This window comes from Bubalus bubalis, chromosome 21 (genome assembly GCF_019923935.1).
Source record: "Bubalus bubalis isolate 160015118507 breed Murrah chromosome 21, NDDB_SH_1, whole genome shotgun sequence".
NCBI lineage: Eukaryota > Metazoa > Chordata > Mammalia > Artiodactyla > Bovidae > Bubalus > Bubalus bubalis.
This window is the reverse complement of record NC_059177.1, coordinates 43,526,093-43,542,613: the sequence shown is the minus strand read 5'-3', so window position 1 is coordinate 43,542,613 and position 16,521 is coordinate 43,526,093. Positions and strand designations below refer to the sequence as shown.

The 16,521-nt window shown below is 35.0% G+C and overlaps 1 protein-coding gene across 29 annotated transcripts in view; it reads right to left on the bottom strand.

The window, feature by feature from the left end:
* Positions 1-16,521, bottom strand: part of DNAH12 (dynein axonemal heavy chain 12) — a 190,347-nt gene that overhangs the window by 149,643 nt on the left and 24,183 nt on the right. For 27 of the 29 annotated variants that reach the window (XM_025272195.3, XM_044934354.2, XM_044934368.1 and 24 more), the window contains 7 exons: positions 16,371-16,397; positions 6,151-6,340; positions 5,250-5,322; positions 4,485-4,643; positions 4,086-4,281; positions 2,327-2,515; positions 293-449 (listed from right to left, as the gene is read on the bottom strand). In XM_025272195.3, the coding sequence (XP_025127980.3) occupies positions 293-449; positions 2,327-2,515; positions 4,086-4,281; positions 4,485-4,643; positions 5,250-5,322; positions 6,151-6,340; positions 16,371-16,397 (991 nt within the window). Of the gene's footprint in view, positions 1-292; positions 450-2,326; positions 2,516-4,085; positions 4,282-4,484; positions 4,644-5,249; positions 5,323-6,150; positions 6,341-16,370; positions 16,398-16,521 lie in introns of those variants that run through there. The other 2 variants (XM_044934358.2, XM_044934357.2) reach the window with 2 other exon arrangements.

The following is a 16,521-nucleotide window of genomic DNA, read 5'->3' as shown; positions in this document are numbered from 1 at the left end:
CCTTGCTTTTGCCCTTGATTTAACTTTCTGTTTATATCAACATTCTTTCTCTCTATGTTTTGACTTTATGACCCTGCTCCAGTTAATAGTCACCCTTTGGACTGAATAACAGAATTCAAGTTTCTTGGGTTTGATCCATGACTCTGTCAGAAACCATGCCTATGCTCACTTCTTGCTCTCTCTGGTCTGTCATAACAGATCCAGACAACCAAATATCTGACAAAATTCTAGTAAAAATAAAATGGATTTTTTTATCACAAAAAAAGAGATATAATATTTGTGTCATATATACCGTATGTCTCATAATGTTTTCTTGCGCCTTCTAAGTTACGATGCACCGCCACCTTCAGCTTATCAAGAGCCCACTGTAACACATGTTCAGGAAGTTCTGTGTCAAGATTCACAGGTGTTGAAGTTCCTGATAGCCAAGAGGGTACTGTTTGGACATTCTAACAGATATAAAAATGATAATTTATGAAATAAATATCTGTACAGTTGATCTATATGTAGATCTTATATTATACTTAAATTAATTTCAGGTTTCAATGGTCCAGGAAAAGATAACTTGATGCAAAATAATGATTTAAAATATAAAACCTTAGTTGACTTAGTTTTTTATCATTCAACAAATCTCTATAAGAAATTATAATGTTGAAGTGATTATATTAGAAAGCTCTAGAAAGAACACACATCACTTGGATCTTGTCCTTAAGAAGTTCACAACTCAATAGGGAACATGAAACACATAAAATATCAATTTGTAAATATGTATATATTCATACTACAACATAAAAATTAATATATTTATTAATTCATAACTACAATAAAAGTTCTAAAAAGAAAAATATCATCTCAAGCCAGGAAACTTTCTCAAAGAGAAAGCACTTTTAACTTACAAAAATTTGGAGGATTAAAAGAAAACAACAAGTTATGTACATATACATTTTATAGAGCTTATATTCAACTAAAAAGTTTTAAGAAGAGCCACATGACATCACCTTTATGGAAGAAAGCAAAGAAGAACTAAAAGCCTCTTGATGAAAGTGAAAGAGAGAGTGAAAAAGCTGGCTTAAAACTCAATATTCAAAAACTAAGATCATGGCATCCGGTCCCATCACTTCATGGCAAATATATGGGGAAACAATGGAAACAGTGACAGACTTTACTGTTTTGGGCTCCAAAATCACTGCAGATGGTGACTACAGCCATGAAATTAAAAGACACTTGCTCCTTGGAAGAAAAGCTATGACCAACCTGTGAAGTTGCTCAGTCGTGTCTGTCTCTTTGCAACCCCATGGACTGTAGCCTACCAGGTTCCACCATCCATGGGATTTTCCAGGCAAGAATACTGGAGTGGGTTGCCATTTCCTTCTCCAGGAGATCTTCCTGACCCAGGGATTGAACCTGGGTCTCCCGCATTGTAGGCAGACACTTTACTGTCTGAGCCACCACCTAGACAGCACATTAAAAAGCAGAGACATTACTTTGCCAACAAAGGTCCATCTAGTCAAAGGTATGGTTTTTCCAGTAGTCATGTATGAATGTAAGAGTTAGACTATAAAGAAAGCTGAGCGCCGAAGAATTGATGCTTTTGAACTGAAGTGTTGAAGAAGACTCTTGAGAGTCCCTTGGACTGCAAGGAGATCCAACCAGTCACTTCTAAAGGAAATCAGTCCTGAATATTCATTGGAAGCACTGATGCTGAAGCTGAAGCTCCAATACTTTGGCCACCTGATGCGAAGAACTGACTCATTGGAAAAGACCCTGATACTGGGGAAGATTGAAGGCAGGAGGAGAAGGGGACAATAAAGGATGAGATGGTTGGATGGCATCATCGACTCGATGGACATGAGTTTGAGCAAGCTCTGGTAGTTGGTGATGGACAGGGAAGTCTGGTGTGCTGCAGTCCACCAGGTTGCAAAAAGTTGGACACGACTGAGCAACTGAACTAAACTGAAAGAAATCTGATGAGTAGAGTCACAGATGTAGGAAAAAAGCTTTTGGCTACTAGAGGGTAAGGGGGTGGAGGGATAAACTAAGAGGTTGGGATTGACATATACACACTAATACAAATATGTATGTGTATGCATACACTTATATATAATAGATAACTAATGAGGACCTCTGTATAGCACAGGGAACTCTACTCAGTACTCTGTAATGATACACATGGAGAAAGAATCTTAAAAAAAAAAAAGTGGATATACGTACATGTATAACTGATTCATTTTTCTGTACATTTGAAACTAACAACATTGTAAATCAACTATACTCCAATAAAATATTTTTTTAAAAAGAAACCCAATGAATAAGGATAAAGACTTACCTGCAGAGCTTCAGCTATTCGCTCAACCAAACCAAAGACAACATCTTCCAAATCTTGAAAAGTAGGATAAAATTCCATTTTATCATCATCAAAAGTCAATTCCATCTTAAATATGGGCAGCCTTTGTTGATCTTCTGGGTCAAAGAGCTTTACAAATCCTTCTACAGTTCTCTTTAAGAGATCTTTTAGCTGCATGATACCATAAGTTATTACTAGTTTAGAAAGTACAAACCTTTAACTAAAAGTTTAAATCAGTGAACTATTGCCGATAATTAATTCATTTTACCAATCCATTTAGTCCTGAAAATTATCTTCATTCAGCACAATATGTTCTTAATACAGTTTAAAATAGAACGATATATGCAAACTTTAATTTTTCTATAGAATATCAACAGTCTTAAAATGGCAACTTAGAATCTTCCACATTCTTCAGTAATTTTGTCCCTGGTACAAAAAAAGTTCCAGAAGACCCAAGAGCATGGTAAAGCCTGAGGGGTGGAGGGGCCTAAAACACAGTTTGGGGGCTGTCACGAGGTGATGGGCTTCCCTTGTGGCTCAGCTTGTAGAGAATCCGTCTGCAATGCAGGAGACCTGGGTTCCATCCCTGGGTTGGGAAGATCCGCTGCAGAAGGGAAAAGCTACCCACTCCAGTATTCTGGCCTGGAGAATTCCATGGACTATATAGTCCATGGGGTCACAAAGAATCAGACACGACTGAACAACTTTCACTTTTCACTTTTACTTTCGTGAGGTATGGATTTGGGGCAAGTGAGAGTGATGTACTAATGCTAGGTCCTACAATTACAAGAGCTAATTATTAAACATTCAAGAATTCTGTGAACCAGATACTAAACTCTTGGATGCCTGAAAATCACCATGGTAGGAATATTTATACCATGGAAATTGGCAAACACTACAAATCAGGAGTTCTTCTCCTGGAGCATCAGATTTCCAGCATACCATTACTTGAGAGTGAAGCCACTGGAACTTAGAAATGTGCACTATAAGTTACTAAAGGATGAATAATACTTTCTTATATATAACCAATTATTAGAAATGTAAACAAAGTAGACAAACATAGATTTAAATAACCTTCACAACATTTTTCAACTCTTAACTTCTTATCATATAATCATTGTCCTCTTAAGAGGATAAAGGTAAAAAGGAAATCATGTATATTCATTACAGTGTTACATATCAGATTCATATATATATATGTGTATACATATATATATATGCCTTTAAAAAGGCAAAATTTATGGAATCTTTGGAGATCTTTACAAAAAGGAAAACTTTTTATTAAAAACTATTTTTCTAGGGTTATATTTTTACAATAGTAAAAATTCAAGGAGCCAATAAAATAATTGTATAAAATTCATATCCTCTGTCATTTAAAAATGATCAATAACATTTCAAATCAAGATTTTACTAAGAACAAAATGATAATAAATTAACCTAGAATTTCATAAGTTCAAAAATACATTCTCTAGGATAATCCTTTTATTAATTTACTTTAATAAAGCTATAGATAATTAGCTTATAGCCTTTAAGCATGAGTCTGGTAATCACTCATAATATTGACACATACTTCTAGAGTTACCTCTCATTTTACACTGCTTCCAGAAATGAAGTACTGTTCAGTTAAACTACTAAAAGTCTCTCTTACTTTATTTCAAAATAATTATATAGCACTATACCTCATAAAATGCTAAATTAACTTTAATAACATTATCATTTAAAATATACAAAATCTATTTACCTGATTTGACATAAGTGTGGAAACGCAGTTATAAAATGCATCCAGTTTCTCAGGTTTAATGCCTTCTAGTGCCTCCTTCTTGGTAAAGAGATTTATAACCTTTGGATACCAAGTGTTCATTATCTTCTCTTCTGCCTTTCTAGCTTGTATTGATAAATCATTTCTTAGTGATTCACAATCAATAGGGCCTTTACCTCTATTTATGAGAAAAAAAATGATTTAAAGCAAACAAACTGGTCATGATACAAAATGAGTGAAGCAAGTAAGATAAGCTAAAAACTTTTTAAATGTGAAAACTCCTAAATATTTATCAGTTATAAAACTTATATAGTCAAAAATATAGACTCAAGCAGAAGACATTCAAATTTTAAATGTTAATTAATAAATATGGGATTTTACCTAATTCCAGTTAAGTCTAGCAAAACTGTATTGGCAAATGTTGTATAACCAAGGTCCAGTAACATTTTCATGGTTGGATGAACAATGTGCAAATTAGCTAATATTTGGTTTCTTGTCTGCAGATAGTTAGAATGCCAAGGCTTAGAATAATCCAGGCCTCTGGAAAAACAAAACACTGAATCAAACAGGATTCAAATGACACATTCTAAATTTTAGTAAGTAATACTTATGGCATAGAATTAGTATCAAAGTGAGAAGACAGGATTGAGAAGAGAGAAATGGGGTCAGCAATGGGAAACTTAGTAGATAAGCATGTAACAAAAATACATCAAGGTCTTGAGAGTTCATTATCTTCAGAGAGAATAAAGAGATCATTGGTGCCTAAGGAAGGCTGATGGGCCATGCATGAGTTCCTTAACTTCCACTGCGCTCTGGCTCAGTCACCCTACATAAACAAACTTGGTCCTTAGAATTGGGGAGAAGAGAGGGAGAAATCTGTCTGGCATACTCCAAAGTTTACTTATGAAAGACCAAGTTGAGTTATACATCTATAAAGGTTCTCATAAGTGTATAATCAACAACTAGGTAAGTCCAATGTAGAGGATACATTTAGGGGAGGAAAAAAACAGTATTACAATTCTTTTACATGTTTTCAAAACACTTTTGAGCTTCATAATTTTAGCCTTGAATGCAAGATCGATCAGTTTATTTTCAGTCTGTTATCAAAACCTAGATGCAGTACTGTTTTTTAAAAGATTTACTCACACAGGGGATTCAGGTATAGGGCCACCTTCATCTTCAAGCCAATTAATATCAGGTCTCATGAGAACACTTCTCACTAAAAAAAAAGAAAAACAGTATTTTATAGATAGATAAATACTTCTTGAAAATCTTTGCAAGACCTACTGAAATCAAAGTTTCAACTTTTGATAATGAGTAGTATAGTTTAATATACATCAAAATGAGTATAAGAAAAAAGTCCCTTGTTTGAAACAAAATTAAGCTTTTGGTACTGTTTTGGCACTACTTTGAAAGTGAATTTAAATACAGTAAAGCTTTAATAAGTCCTCAACTATTTTCATCTTATCTATACCAAGGTCACTGGCATAATAACTTAAAAAATTAATCCAATTAAAAATTTCAAAGGTTATTTCTCAAATAAATCTCCCCAAACACACTAATACTTTCTTACAATCCTATAAGTAGCATAACTACGACCATAAAGACAAAGTAAAAAGTTAAAAAACTATTAGTTAATAAGCACATTAAAAATCACACGCAAAAAAGTGAAGTCGCTCAGTCATGTCCAACTCTTTGCAACCCCACGGATGGTAGTCTACCAGGCTCCACCGTCCATGGGATTTTCCAGGCAAGAATACTGGAGTGGGCTGCCATTTCCTTCTCCAGGGGATCTTTCCAACCCAGGGATCAAACCCTGGTCTTGTGCACTGCAGACAGACGCTTTACCGTCTGAGCCACAAGGGAACACAAAAAGTGCCCTTAAAAATGGTGCCCATAAATTACAAAGATTTGATTAGATTATAGGCTCAAAATTAAAACTCTAAAAATACATTCAGCTAAACATATGTTTATTATACATATTTCTGCTTTTGATTGGGATAGGCAGGGGAACAAGTAAGCTTGGTGTGTGTTAAATGCTACTTACCCAAATATCTCTTCATGCTTTTTTCAAAATCACGTGACACCTCGTTTATGAGACTTTGAACAAGTTCTTCTTGTTCTTTCCCTTCCTTCAAAGACTCAGGTACCAGCATTAACATGTGATCCAGCCATTCTTGCTGAACAGGTACTATCGGACTACTCTCTACACATTGCTTCAAATAAATATAGTTGAACTGAGAATATAATAAGAAAAAAATAAATGTTCTAAATGGCATACCCTTTCAATGATATATGTGCAAATGTAGCACTTCGGAATAAAAATATTATCAAAAATAACATGCTTTTAGAATAAAAATATTTTACCCCAAAGTACGACCTACAAAGAAGCTATTTTATATATTTATTTATGATGAGTTCTCTCCAAACTAATGTTTTTAGTATATTCTTCACTTTTCAAGGCAAAACAATGATCCTTTGTCTAACTTACTATTCCTTCATTTAACAAATATTCATTAATTCAACAAATATAAAGGTATTCTTCCAAATTTGCTCAGGAAATAGTAGTAAACAAAGCCCCAATCTCTTGGAGATAATATTCTGGTACAATAGCATCATAATATAATTTCATAAATTCTCCCATAACAAAGAGTTGTCTGACAAAAACAGACATAAACAAATGGAAAGATAGTACCTGAGCTTGGTAAAGATGTTTTAACACCACAAAAATTTTAATTTGTTTCCCAATTTAATGAAATACCAATAAAAGTATCTACACATTTTTAAGGAACTGGACAAGTTGAGCCTAAAGTTCAAGTAGAAAAATAACATGTGAGAATAGCCAAGAAATCCCTGAGAAAGGAAAATTTACAAAGAAGAACTTGTCTTAGGAGACATTAAAATATACTGTAAAGTCTGCCTAATGAGAATAGTGTGATATAGGTACATGAATAAACCACTGGAAAAAAAAAAAGTCCAGAAATAGATACAACACATTAGGAAAATGTAGCATATAATAAATGTAGCACCCCAAATCACTGAAGCAAAGATGATTTTAATAAATATTTCTGGAACAACTGATCAGCCATTTGGAAAAAGATTAATTTAACAGATATCTTCCAACATACAGAAGAATAAATTCCACATAGATTAGGAATTAACTGAAATGATAAAACTATACAAGGCCTAGAAAAAATTGATAAAATTCTTCTACATTTGAGTGTACAGGAAAACTTCATAACTATGATTCAAATTCCAGGTATAGAAAAGAAAAAAATAATTTAAAAATTCTGACTGCATAAAATTAAAATGCTTTCATGGCAAAAACCCATCATAATAAAAGAGGTCAAAAGATAGCTGACAATCTGGGAGAAAATATTTGCAACATATATCTCAAATAAAATGGAAAGAATGCTTAAAAATTTAGGAGATGAGTAAAACTTGAGGACATTATGCTAAATGAAATAAGCCAATGACAAAAAATACCTTATGATTTCAATTATATGAGATATTTAGAGTAGTCAAATACATAAAACAAAAAATAGAATGGTACTTGGCAGGGACTAGGGGGAGAAGGAGTGTTTAATGAGTGTAGAGTTTCAGTTTTGCAAGATGAAAATATTCTGGAGATTGGTTGCACAACAGTGTGAAAATACTTAATACCACGGAACAGTATACTTTAAAATAGTTAAGATGGTAAATTTTATGTTATGTGTACTTTATTACAATTTTTTAAAGTTTTAAATAAAAGTTAGGGTAAAATACATAGAAAAATGAACAGGAAAATATGAACCACAATTTCACAATAAATATATTAACAAAAATGGCTCTTAACCATACGAAAAGGTGTTTGATCTTCATAATTAGAGAAAGCAAATTTAAACTACATTGAGATACCATTTGTCACCTTTCAGACTGACAAAAAGTAAAAAATATGACCCCTATATTCTGTGGTAAGACCATGGTGAATCAAGCACTCTCACAAGCTGCAAGTAGGAACACAAACCGGAACAAACCTTCTTGAGAGGAATTTTGCAGTTTCTATCTAAACTACATATTGATCCAGAAGTCCCACTTCTAGAAATTGAAAATACACATCCAACAATATGAAAACACACTTACACAAGGTTATTCATTGCAACAGAATGCTAGAAATATTTGAGAGCGGCTGAATAAATAACACACTGGTGTGTTCTGTGCAGCAATAAAAATGAATGAGGAAATCAAGTCAGCACATCTTAAGCCTTAAACTTACACAATGTTACGTGTCGATTACATCTCAATAAATCTGGGAGAAAATGTAGATCTCTATAAATGTATCAGATCAGATCAGGCGCTCAGTCGTGTCCGACTCTTTGCGACCCCATGAATCGCAGCACGCCAGGCTTCCCTGTCCCTCACCAACAACCGGAGTTCACTGAGACTCACGTCCATCGAGTCGGTGATGCCATCCAGCCATCTCATCCTCTGTCATCCCCTTCTCCTCCTGCCCCCAATCCCTCCCAGCATCAGAGTCTTTTCCAATGAGTCAACTCTTCGCATGAGGTGGCCTAAGTACTGGAGTTTCAGCTTTAGCATCATTCCTTCCAAAGAAATCCCAGGGCTGATCTCCTTCAGAATGGACTGGTTGGATCTCCTTGCAGTCCAAGGGACTCTAAAGAGTCTTCTCCAACACCACAATTCAAAAGCATCAATTCTTCAGCACTCAGCCTTCTTCACAGTCCAACTCTCACATCCATACATGACCACAGGAAAAACCATAGCCTGGACTAGACGAACCTTTGTTGGCAAAGTAATGTCTCTGCTTTTGAATATGCTATCTAGGTTGATCATAACTTTCCTTCCAAGGAGTAAGCGTCTTTTAATTTCATGGCTGCAGTCACTATCTGTAGTGATTTTGGAGCCCAGAAAAATAAAGTCTGACACTGTTTCCACTGTTTCCCCATCTATTTCCCATGAAGTGGTGGGACTGGATGCCATGATCTTCGTTTTCTGAATGTTGAGCTTTAAGCCAACTTTTTCACTATCCTCTTTCACTTTCATCAAGAGGCTTTTGAGTTCCTCTTCACTTTCTGCCATAAGGGTGGTGTCATCTGCTATCTGAGGTTATGGATATTTCTCCTGGCAATATTGATTCCAGCTGTGTTTCTTCCAGTCCAGCGTTTCTCATGATGTACTCTGCATATAAGTTAAATAAACAGGGTGACAATATACAGCCTTGATGAACTCCTTATCCTATTTGAAACCAGTCTGTTGTTCCATGTCCAGTTCTAACTGTTGCTTCCTGACCTGCATACAAATTTCTCAAGAGGCAGATCAGGTGGTCTGGTATTCCCATCTCTTTCAGAATTTTTCACAGTTTATTGTGATCCACACAGTCAAAGGCTTTGGCATAGTCAATAAAGCAGAAATAGATGTTTTTCTGGAACTCTCTTGCTTTTTCCATGATCCAGAGGATGTTGGCAATTTGACCTCTGGTTCCTCTGCCTTTTCTAAAACCAGCTTGAACATGAGGAAGTTCACGGTTCACATATTGCTGAAGCCTGGCTTGGAGAATTTCAAGCATTACTTTACTAGCGTGTGAGATGAGTGCAATTGTGAGGTAATTTGAGCATTCTTTGGCATTGCCTTTCTTTGGGATTGGAATGAAATCCATATCTATAAATGTATATGGGGGATTTCTGGGGTGTACTGTGAAGTTAAAATGCAAAAGAATATAGTATGATGCATTTTGTGTAAGATAAAAAGGAAAATGAGAACATTTATCTGTTTCTTCATGAAATATTAAATACAGAAAGGATAAACCAGAAATCAACATCATCAGTTATTTTAAAGGAAGTAGGTTGTAACAGAGAGAAAGTACTGGGGGGGAGGAACAGGGTAGAAGGATGAAGGATGTGTCATTGACTATAGATTTGGATGCAGTTCTGACTTTAAAATATGCTATTGTTTCACATGCTCAAAAACATGAATAAAGAAAATTAGTAAGGATGAGAGGAAAAAGCCAAAATTAAAAAGAAACAAATGAACCTAAGTGGATTTCAAATTAAAAACATAGCCACATTGAAAGGAGTACAGAACTAATCAAACTAATTTTTGAACACAGTATTTTGATATATGCCTTCAAGCTAAGTACATAAAACTATAGACAAATATTGAACTACAGTGAGTAGATTTCTCACACGAGTTAGCAATTTAAAAACTGTTTACCTGTGTTATAGAATTTAGTAAAATAAGTAAATATATTATGGTTCATAAAATTCATGTTTCTGGATGTGAGAAAAGGGAGTAACAAACATGCAAAGAGGGAAGGCTAGAACTCTGTGATTTTGAATTGGAATAGGAGGCATCAGCATAAACTCAAGGCTTTCAAGACAGATGACAGAAGGAAGGATGGATGGGTAGATAGGTAGATAATTTCCTGGCTCTTTCTATTGAAGGAACCAATAAGCAACTACATCTCAGTTACGTAGTTTACACTTATGCCCCAATTTCTAAATGCCATTCTCTACTAAAAAAGATTCAGGAATCCTTGGAGAAATGACGATTTCAGGATTAGAACAGGAAAAGTACCATATAAGGCTGGAACATCTTATTGTGTTGATGGGATAAGCTAAAAAGAACATAAGAGGCAACTTGATGTGTTCCCAGTGGCCAAATATGGGGCAGCTGAACATCGAAATAGACCACAATAACAACACATTAAATTCAATAGCTAAAATAAGACTCCATAGCGCACACATGCTAAGTTGCTTCAGTTGTGTCCAACTCTTTTCGACCCTTTGGACTGTAGCCCACAAGGCTCCTCTATCCATGGAATTCTCCAGGCAAGAACACTGGAGTGGGTAGTCATTCCCTTATCCAGGAGATCTTCCCAACCCAAGTATTGCACCCACGTCTCTTACATCCCCTGCATTGGCAGGCAGGTTCTTTACCATTAGCTTCACCTGGGAAACCATAGCCCAGATGCTGCTGCTGCTGCTAAGTCGCTTCAGTCGTGTCCGACTCTGTGCGACCCCATAGACGGCAGCCCACCAGGCTCCCCCGTCCCTGGGATTCTCCAGGCAAGAATACTGGAGTGGGTTGCCATTTCCTTCTCCAATGCATGAAAGTGAAAAGTGAAAGTGAAGTCGCTCAGTCGTGTCCAACTCTTAGCGACCCCATGGACTGCAGCCTACCAGGCTCCTCCGTCCATGGGATTTTCCAGGCAAGAGTACTGGAGTGGGGTGCCATTGCCTTCTCCGATAGCCCAGATACTGATATATAAATGAATGAGTGAAGAAAGAAAAAAGACCAAGTTCTTCCTTAATACAAAATTCCAACTAAAAAATATACAAAGAATGGTGAGAAAATTACTATCTGGCAACCACCATAGTAATCATTGTTGCAGGCAAGAATGTTACTATTATGAGAACAAGTGAATATACAGGAGAATACTTTGTACTCTTTTTACAATTTTTTATAAGTCTGAAATTATTTCAAAATAATAAGTTTTTAAGGAATGGCCTGGTTGGACATTTTTTCATCTAATTTCAAATATTTTTCAATTAGTTGCTTGCTCAAAAATTTTTCTAGAGGATTATTTCCTATGTCTATTCCACTAATATGCTGCTTGATCTTAAAAGTCTTGTGGTGGTCCCCAATCTCTTAACAGACTGACTCTGTCTAGTTATGAACCTGATCTTCTCCTCACTCTTTCTCTTTCCTCTCTCCCTAGGTGACTTTACCTAGTCTCATGACCATAAATATAAACTGTATATGTTGATGTGTTCTAAATCTTTATCTCTAGAACTCAGTTCTTTCTGAAATACTCAGAATAGCCAAAAGACATCCCTTGATCTCCTAGTTTCTAATCAGATTAGAAAACAGATCAGAAACTCAGTTTTCAAATATATATTTGATGCTTACAACTGGAATATACATTCTTCCTTCAGCAAAGAGATATCTGATTTTTCTAAGTTTCACCACGTGCTTCAAAGTTTCTTTTGAAAACTTCCTACTTTAGGTGCCCACTGTAGTCTCTTCATACTTCTGTCACAATACCTGTTGTATTTAATTGAACATAATTATTTACATTTTTTAATTCAACAAGCATTAATTGAGTATCCACTATTGGTACTCAATAACATAGTTGTTAAAGACACAAAGATGTTCAAACAGAAGTAATTCCTGGCCTCAAAACTAGAAAATAGATCACTGAAATACATAAAAAGATCAAGGGAATACCTAAAACAATGTGCTAAGTAAAATAACAAAAATAAGCAGTGTATTAACATAATAGGAGCAAATAAGAAGTCATCTATCCAAACCCATTGGAACAGGGTAGAGTTCCTGGGGATGATAACTGAGCTGAAGTAGATACAGCCAGGTAAAAGGAAGCATGGATGGTGAGAGGATGTGCCAGGCAAAAGCAGTGTGGTGAGAAATGATATATTTCCTCAAGGATGAATAAGCCAGTCCATGTTGATGAAGCATAAGATATGATAGAGAAAGTGGCAAGAGGAGAGGCAAGAGAATAGGTAGGAGTCACATTACAGAAAGCTTTGCATGCACATTAAGATTTAATTCTATGGTTATGGGAAGCCACTGATGGTTGCTATAGTCAAGGCAAAAGATGAAGGCCCAATCTAAGGCTAGGGCAAGAAGAGGACTAATTGGAAAAATATTCGTAGCATTCAGGGACTAACTATATGGCAGGTGGGCAGTGGGAAAGGGGGAAAAAGAAGTTAAGACACTGGTGCTTCAGTCATGAGTGACTGGATAAATAATGATCATTAGAATAAAGAATAAAGAGGAATAGAAGTTTTACAGAAGAAACTGATAAGTTCATTTTTTCCGACATGTTGAATTTGAGGTATTTGTGCATCAAAATCTATGGGAGTCATCAAAATATGAAAGGTACTTGAAATAAGAAGAGAATCATCCAGGAAGATTCATGGAAAGAATAGCAAGCCACAGTCAGACAAGGAAGAGAAATCCATGAAGATGACAGGGAAACAATATTTAGAGAACCAGAAAAATAAGTATAAGGGCATTTAAAAGAAACGAATATTCAGCAGTGTTAAAAGTCAGCTAGAATTGTCACTATTTCTTTTTTAGCCATTCTAACAGATACGTAGCGATTAACTTATCATAATTTTAATTTACATTTCCCAAATAGTTAATGATATTGAGCATTTGGTGTGCTTATTTGCCATCCATATATCCTCTTTGGTAGAATGTCTATCCATGTCTTTTACTCATTTTCTAATTGGATTATTTTTATACTGTTGCGTTTTGAGAGTTCTTAAATATTTTAAATTCAAATCCTTTGTTGGATATGTGATTTGTCAAAAAGTTATTGCAGTATGTAGCATGTTTTTTCATCTTCTTAACAAAGTCTTTCACGTAGAATAGTTTTTAATTTTGATGACGTATATTGTTGTTGTTTTAGTCACTAAGTCGCGTTCTACTTTGCAACGCCATGGATTGTAGCCCGCCAGGTTCCTCTGTCCATGGAATTCTCCAGGCAAGAATACTGGAGTGGGTTGCCATTTTCTTCTCCATGATGACATATAATTTAGTGGTTTTTCCATGGATTGTGCTATTTAAAAATGAGATGTAGTTGATTTACAATATATATTAATTTCAGATGTACAACATAATGATTAAAAATTTTTATAGATTACACTCCATTTAAAGTTTTTATAAAATATTAGCAATATTCCCTGTGCTGTACAATGTATCCTTATAGCTTGTTTATATACAGTAGTTTGTACCTCTTAAACCTCTACCCCTGTCTTGCTCCTCCTCCCTTTCCTCTCCCCACTGGCAACCACTAGTTCATTCTCTATATCTGTGAGTCTGTTTCTGTTTTGTTATGTTCCTTCGTTTGTTTTATTTTTTTAGATTCCACTATAAGTGAAAATATACTATATTTATCTTTCTCTGCTTGACTCATTTCACTTAGTGTTGTAAATGGAAATTTTTCATTCTTTTACATGGCTATCGTAAATAATACTATTGTGAACATTAGAGTGCATTTATCTTTTTGACTTAGTGTTTTTGTTTTCTTAGGATGTATACCCAGAAATGGAATTGCTGGGTCATATGGTAGTTCTATTTTTAGTTTTTTGGAGAACCGCCACAGTTTCCCATAGTGGCCACACAAATTTATGTTCCCACCAGCAGTGTACAAATGCTCCCTTTTCTCTACATCCTCACCAACACTGGTTGTTTGTGGTCTTTTTAATGACAGCCATTCTGACAGGTATGACGTGATATCTCACTGTGGTTTTCATTTATATTTCTCTGATGAGTGAACAAATATTGAGCATGTTTTCATGTGCCTATTGGCCATCTGTATGTCTTCTTTGGAAAAACATCTATTCAGGTCTTCTGCCCATTTTTTAATCAGGTCTTTAAAAATAATTATGTATTTGGTGGCATCAGGTCTTAGTTGTGGCGTGTGGGCTTAGTTGCCCCACTGCATGCGGGCTCTTAGTTCTCAGCCCAGGGACTGAACTCGTGTTCCCTGCATTGGAAAGCAGATTCTTAACCACTGGACCAGCAGGGAAGTGCCAGGCTGTTTATTTTTTTGATATCGAGTTGTATGAGCTGTTTATATGCATTATCAGTCACATAATTTGCAAATATTTTCTCCCATTCAGTAGGAATATTTTCATTTTGTTGATGGTTTTGCTGTGCAAAATTTTTAAGTTTAACTAGGACCTATTTGTTTATTTTTGCTTTTGCTTTCTTTGCCTTAAGAGACAGATCCTAAAAAATATTGCTGTTATTTATATGAATGAGTGTTCTGCCTATATTATCTTCTAGGAGTTTTATGGTTTCCAGTCTTACATTTAGGTCCTTAATATGAATTGTGCTTTTGATGTCATATCTAAGAATTCTTTGCCTATTCCTAGATATTCTTCTAAAAGTTTTTTTAATAGTTTTGTTTTACATTTAAATCTATGATCAAATTTTAGTTAATTTTTGTTCAAGGTGCAAAGTTTAGGCTGAGGTTTGAAGGTTTTTGTTGTTTATTTCTTTCCTTGTTTTCTTTTTTAATGAGTGTCCAGTTGCTCCACTCCATTTGTTGAAAAGATAATCCTTTTTCCATTGAACTGATTTTTTGCACTTCTGTCAGAAACAACTGTTTATAGCTGTGTGGGTCTATTTCTGAGTCATCTATTCTGTTACATTGATAACAAGTATTCAATTATGTAAAAATAAAAGGTTTTTAAAAGTTACCTGGAGGTCTAGAGAGAGAAATATTGGAAAAACATCCTTTCGGTTTGGCAACTAGTGGTCATTAGTGAAATTAGTGATGAAGTAGTGAAGTTCCTAGAAGCCAGATTGCCAAGAGCAGTGGCTTAAAGCGTGAATGATTATTTTATACCCAGCTACCTACTTTGGATTGTAAGACACTAAAGGCAAAAACTGTAAATGAAAAAATGAGGATGTTAAACACATACACCCAAAAATAACTTGCCATTCACCCAGCCTCACATTAAATATTTATAAATGTTTTGGAGTTGTTTTTACTAGGGTTCTTACACCTAGTAAAGGGACAAATCCACAACCAAAGTCTCTAGAAAAGTTGGGAGGCAGAGGGAGGAGAAGAAAACTTTAAAAGACAGAAAAACTTGAAATAGCTAAAATGAGGTTCTTCCAAAGATATGCAGTTGGTAGGAAGGTACCCTTAGTCCTCTATCCTGAGAGGGATATTTAAGGGATTTAGGAAGCCTGTAGCCCCATTTGGGAATATACTTCATATATTTCTCTTTTGTGTTACCAGCTCCATAACTTTCCATATCCATATCCTATACTGCTAAATAAATTTTACATGCTATCATCTTTGCAACAAGCACGTCACGGTTCCCCTTTGTCACCCATGCACTCAGTGTCTTTTTTTTTTTTTTTAATTTCTATCATCTAGCATGTGAGTAGCACACAACAGATTCTAAATAAGCAGTCATCATTACATCAATATCAGCACAATAAAAACAGAAATGCATTTCCTTTATAACTACCACTTTGAATATTTTTTTCTTTGGGATAAGAACAGAAAATATTTACAATTAATCCTCAAATAATGAATGGCAACAAGAATGTAACTTGTAAAACCTGCATTGTCATCATGACATGCTTGTTCCCTTAGGCAGAGGAAATAATCTGTTTCTAAATTTCTTCTCTAGGATGGAATATAGCAGGTGGTCTTAGAAGGAACTACTTTGTAACAGTTTGAACATTTTCAAAACAAGAAATATAAAAAATTCAACTCACTGCTTTCTTTTTAATTTCACTGGTCATCTGTCAAAAGCAAACAAATAAGATATAATTAAATCAAGAAAGTTTTAAAGTAATTTTACTATTTTTAATAAAAGCATAAATAGTTTTAAATATATGCATTATTCTTTAAAAATACTACTTATAT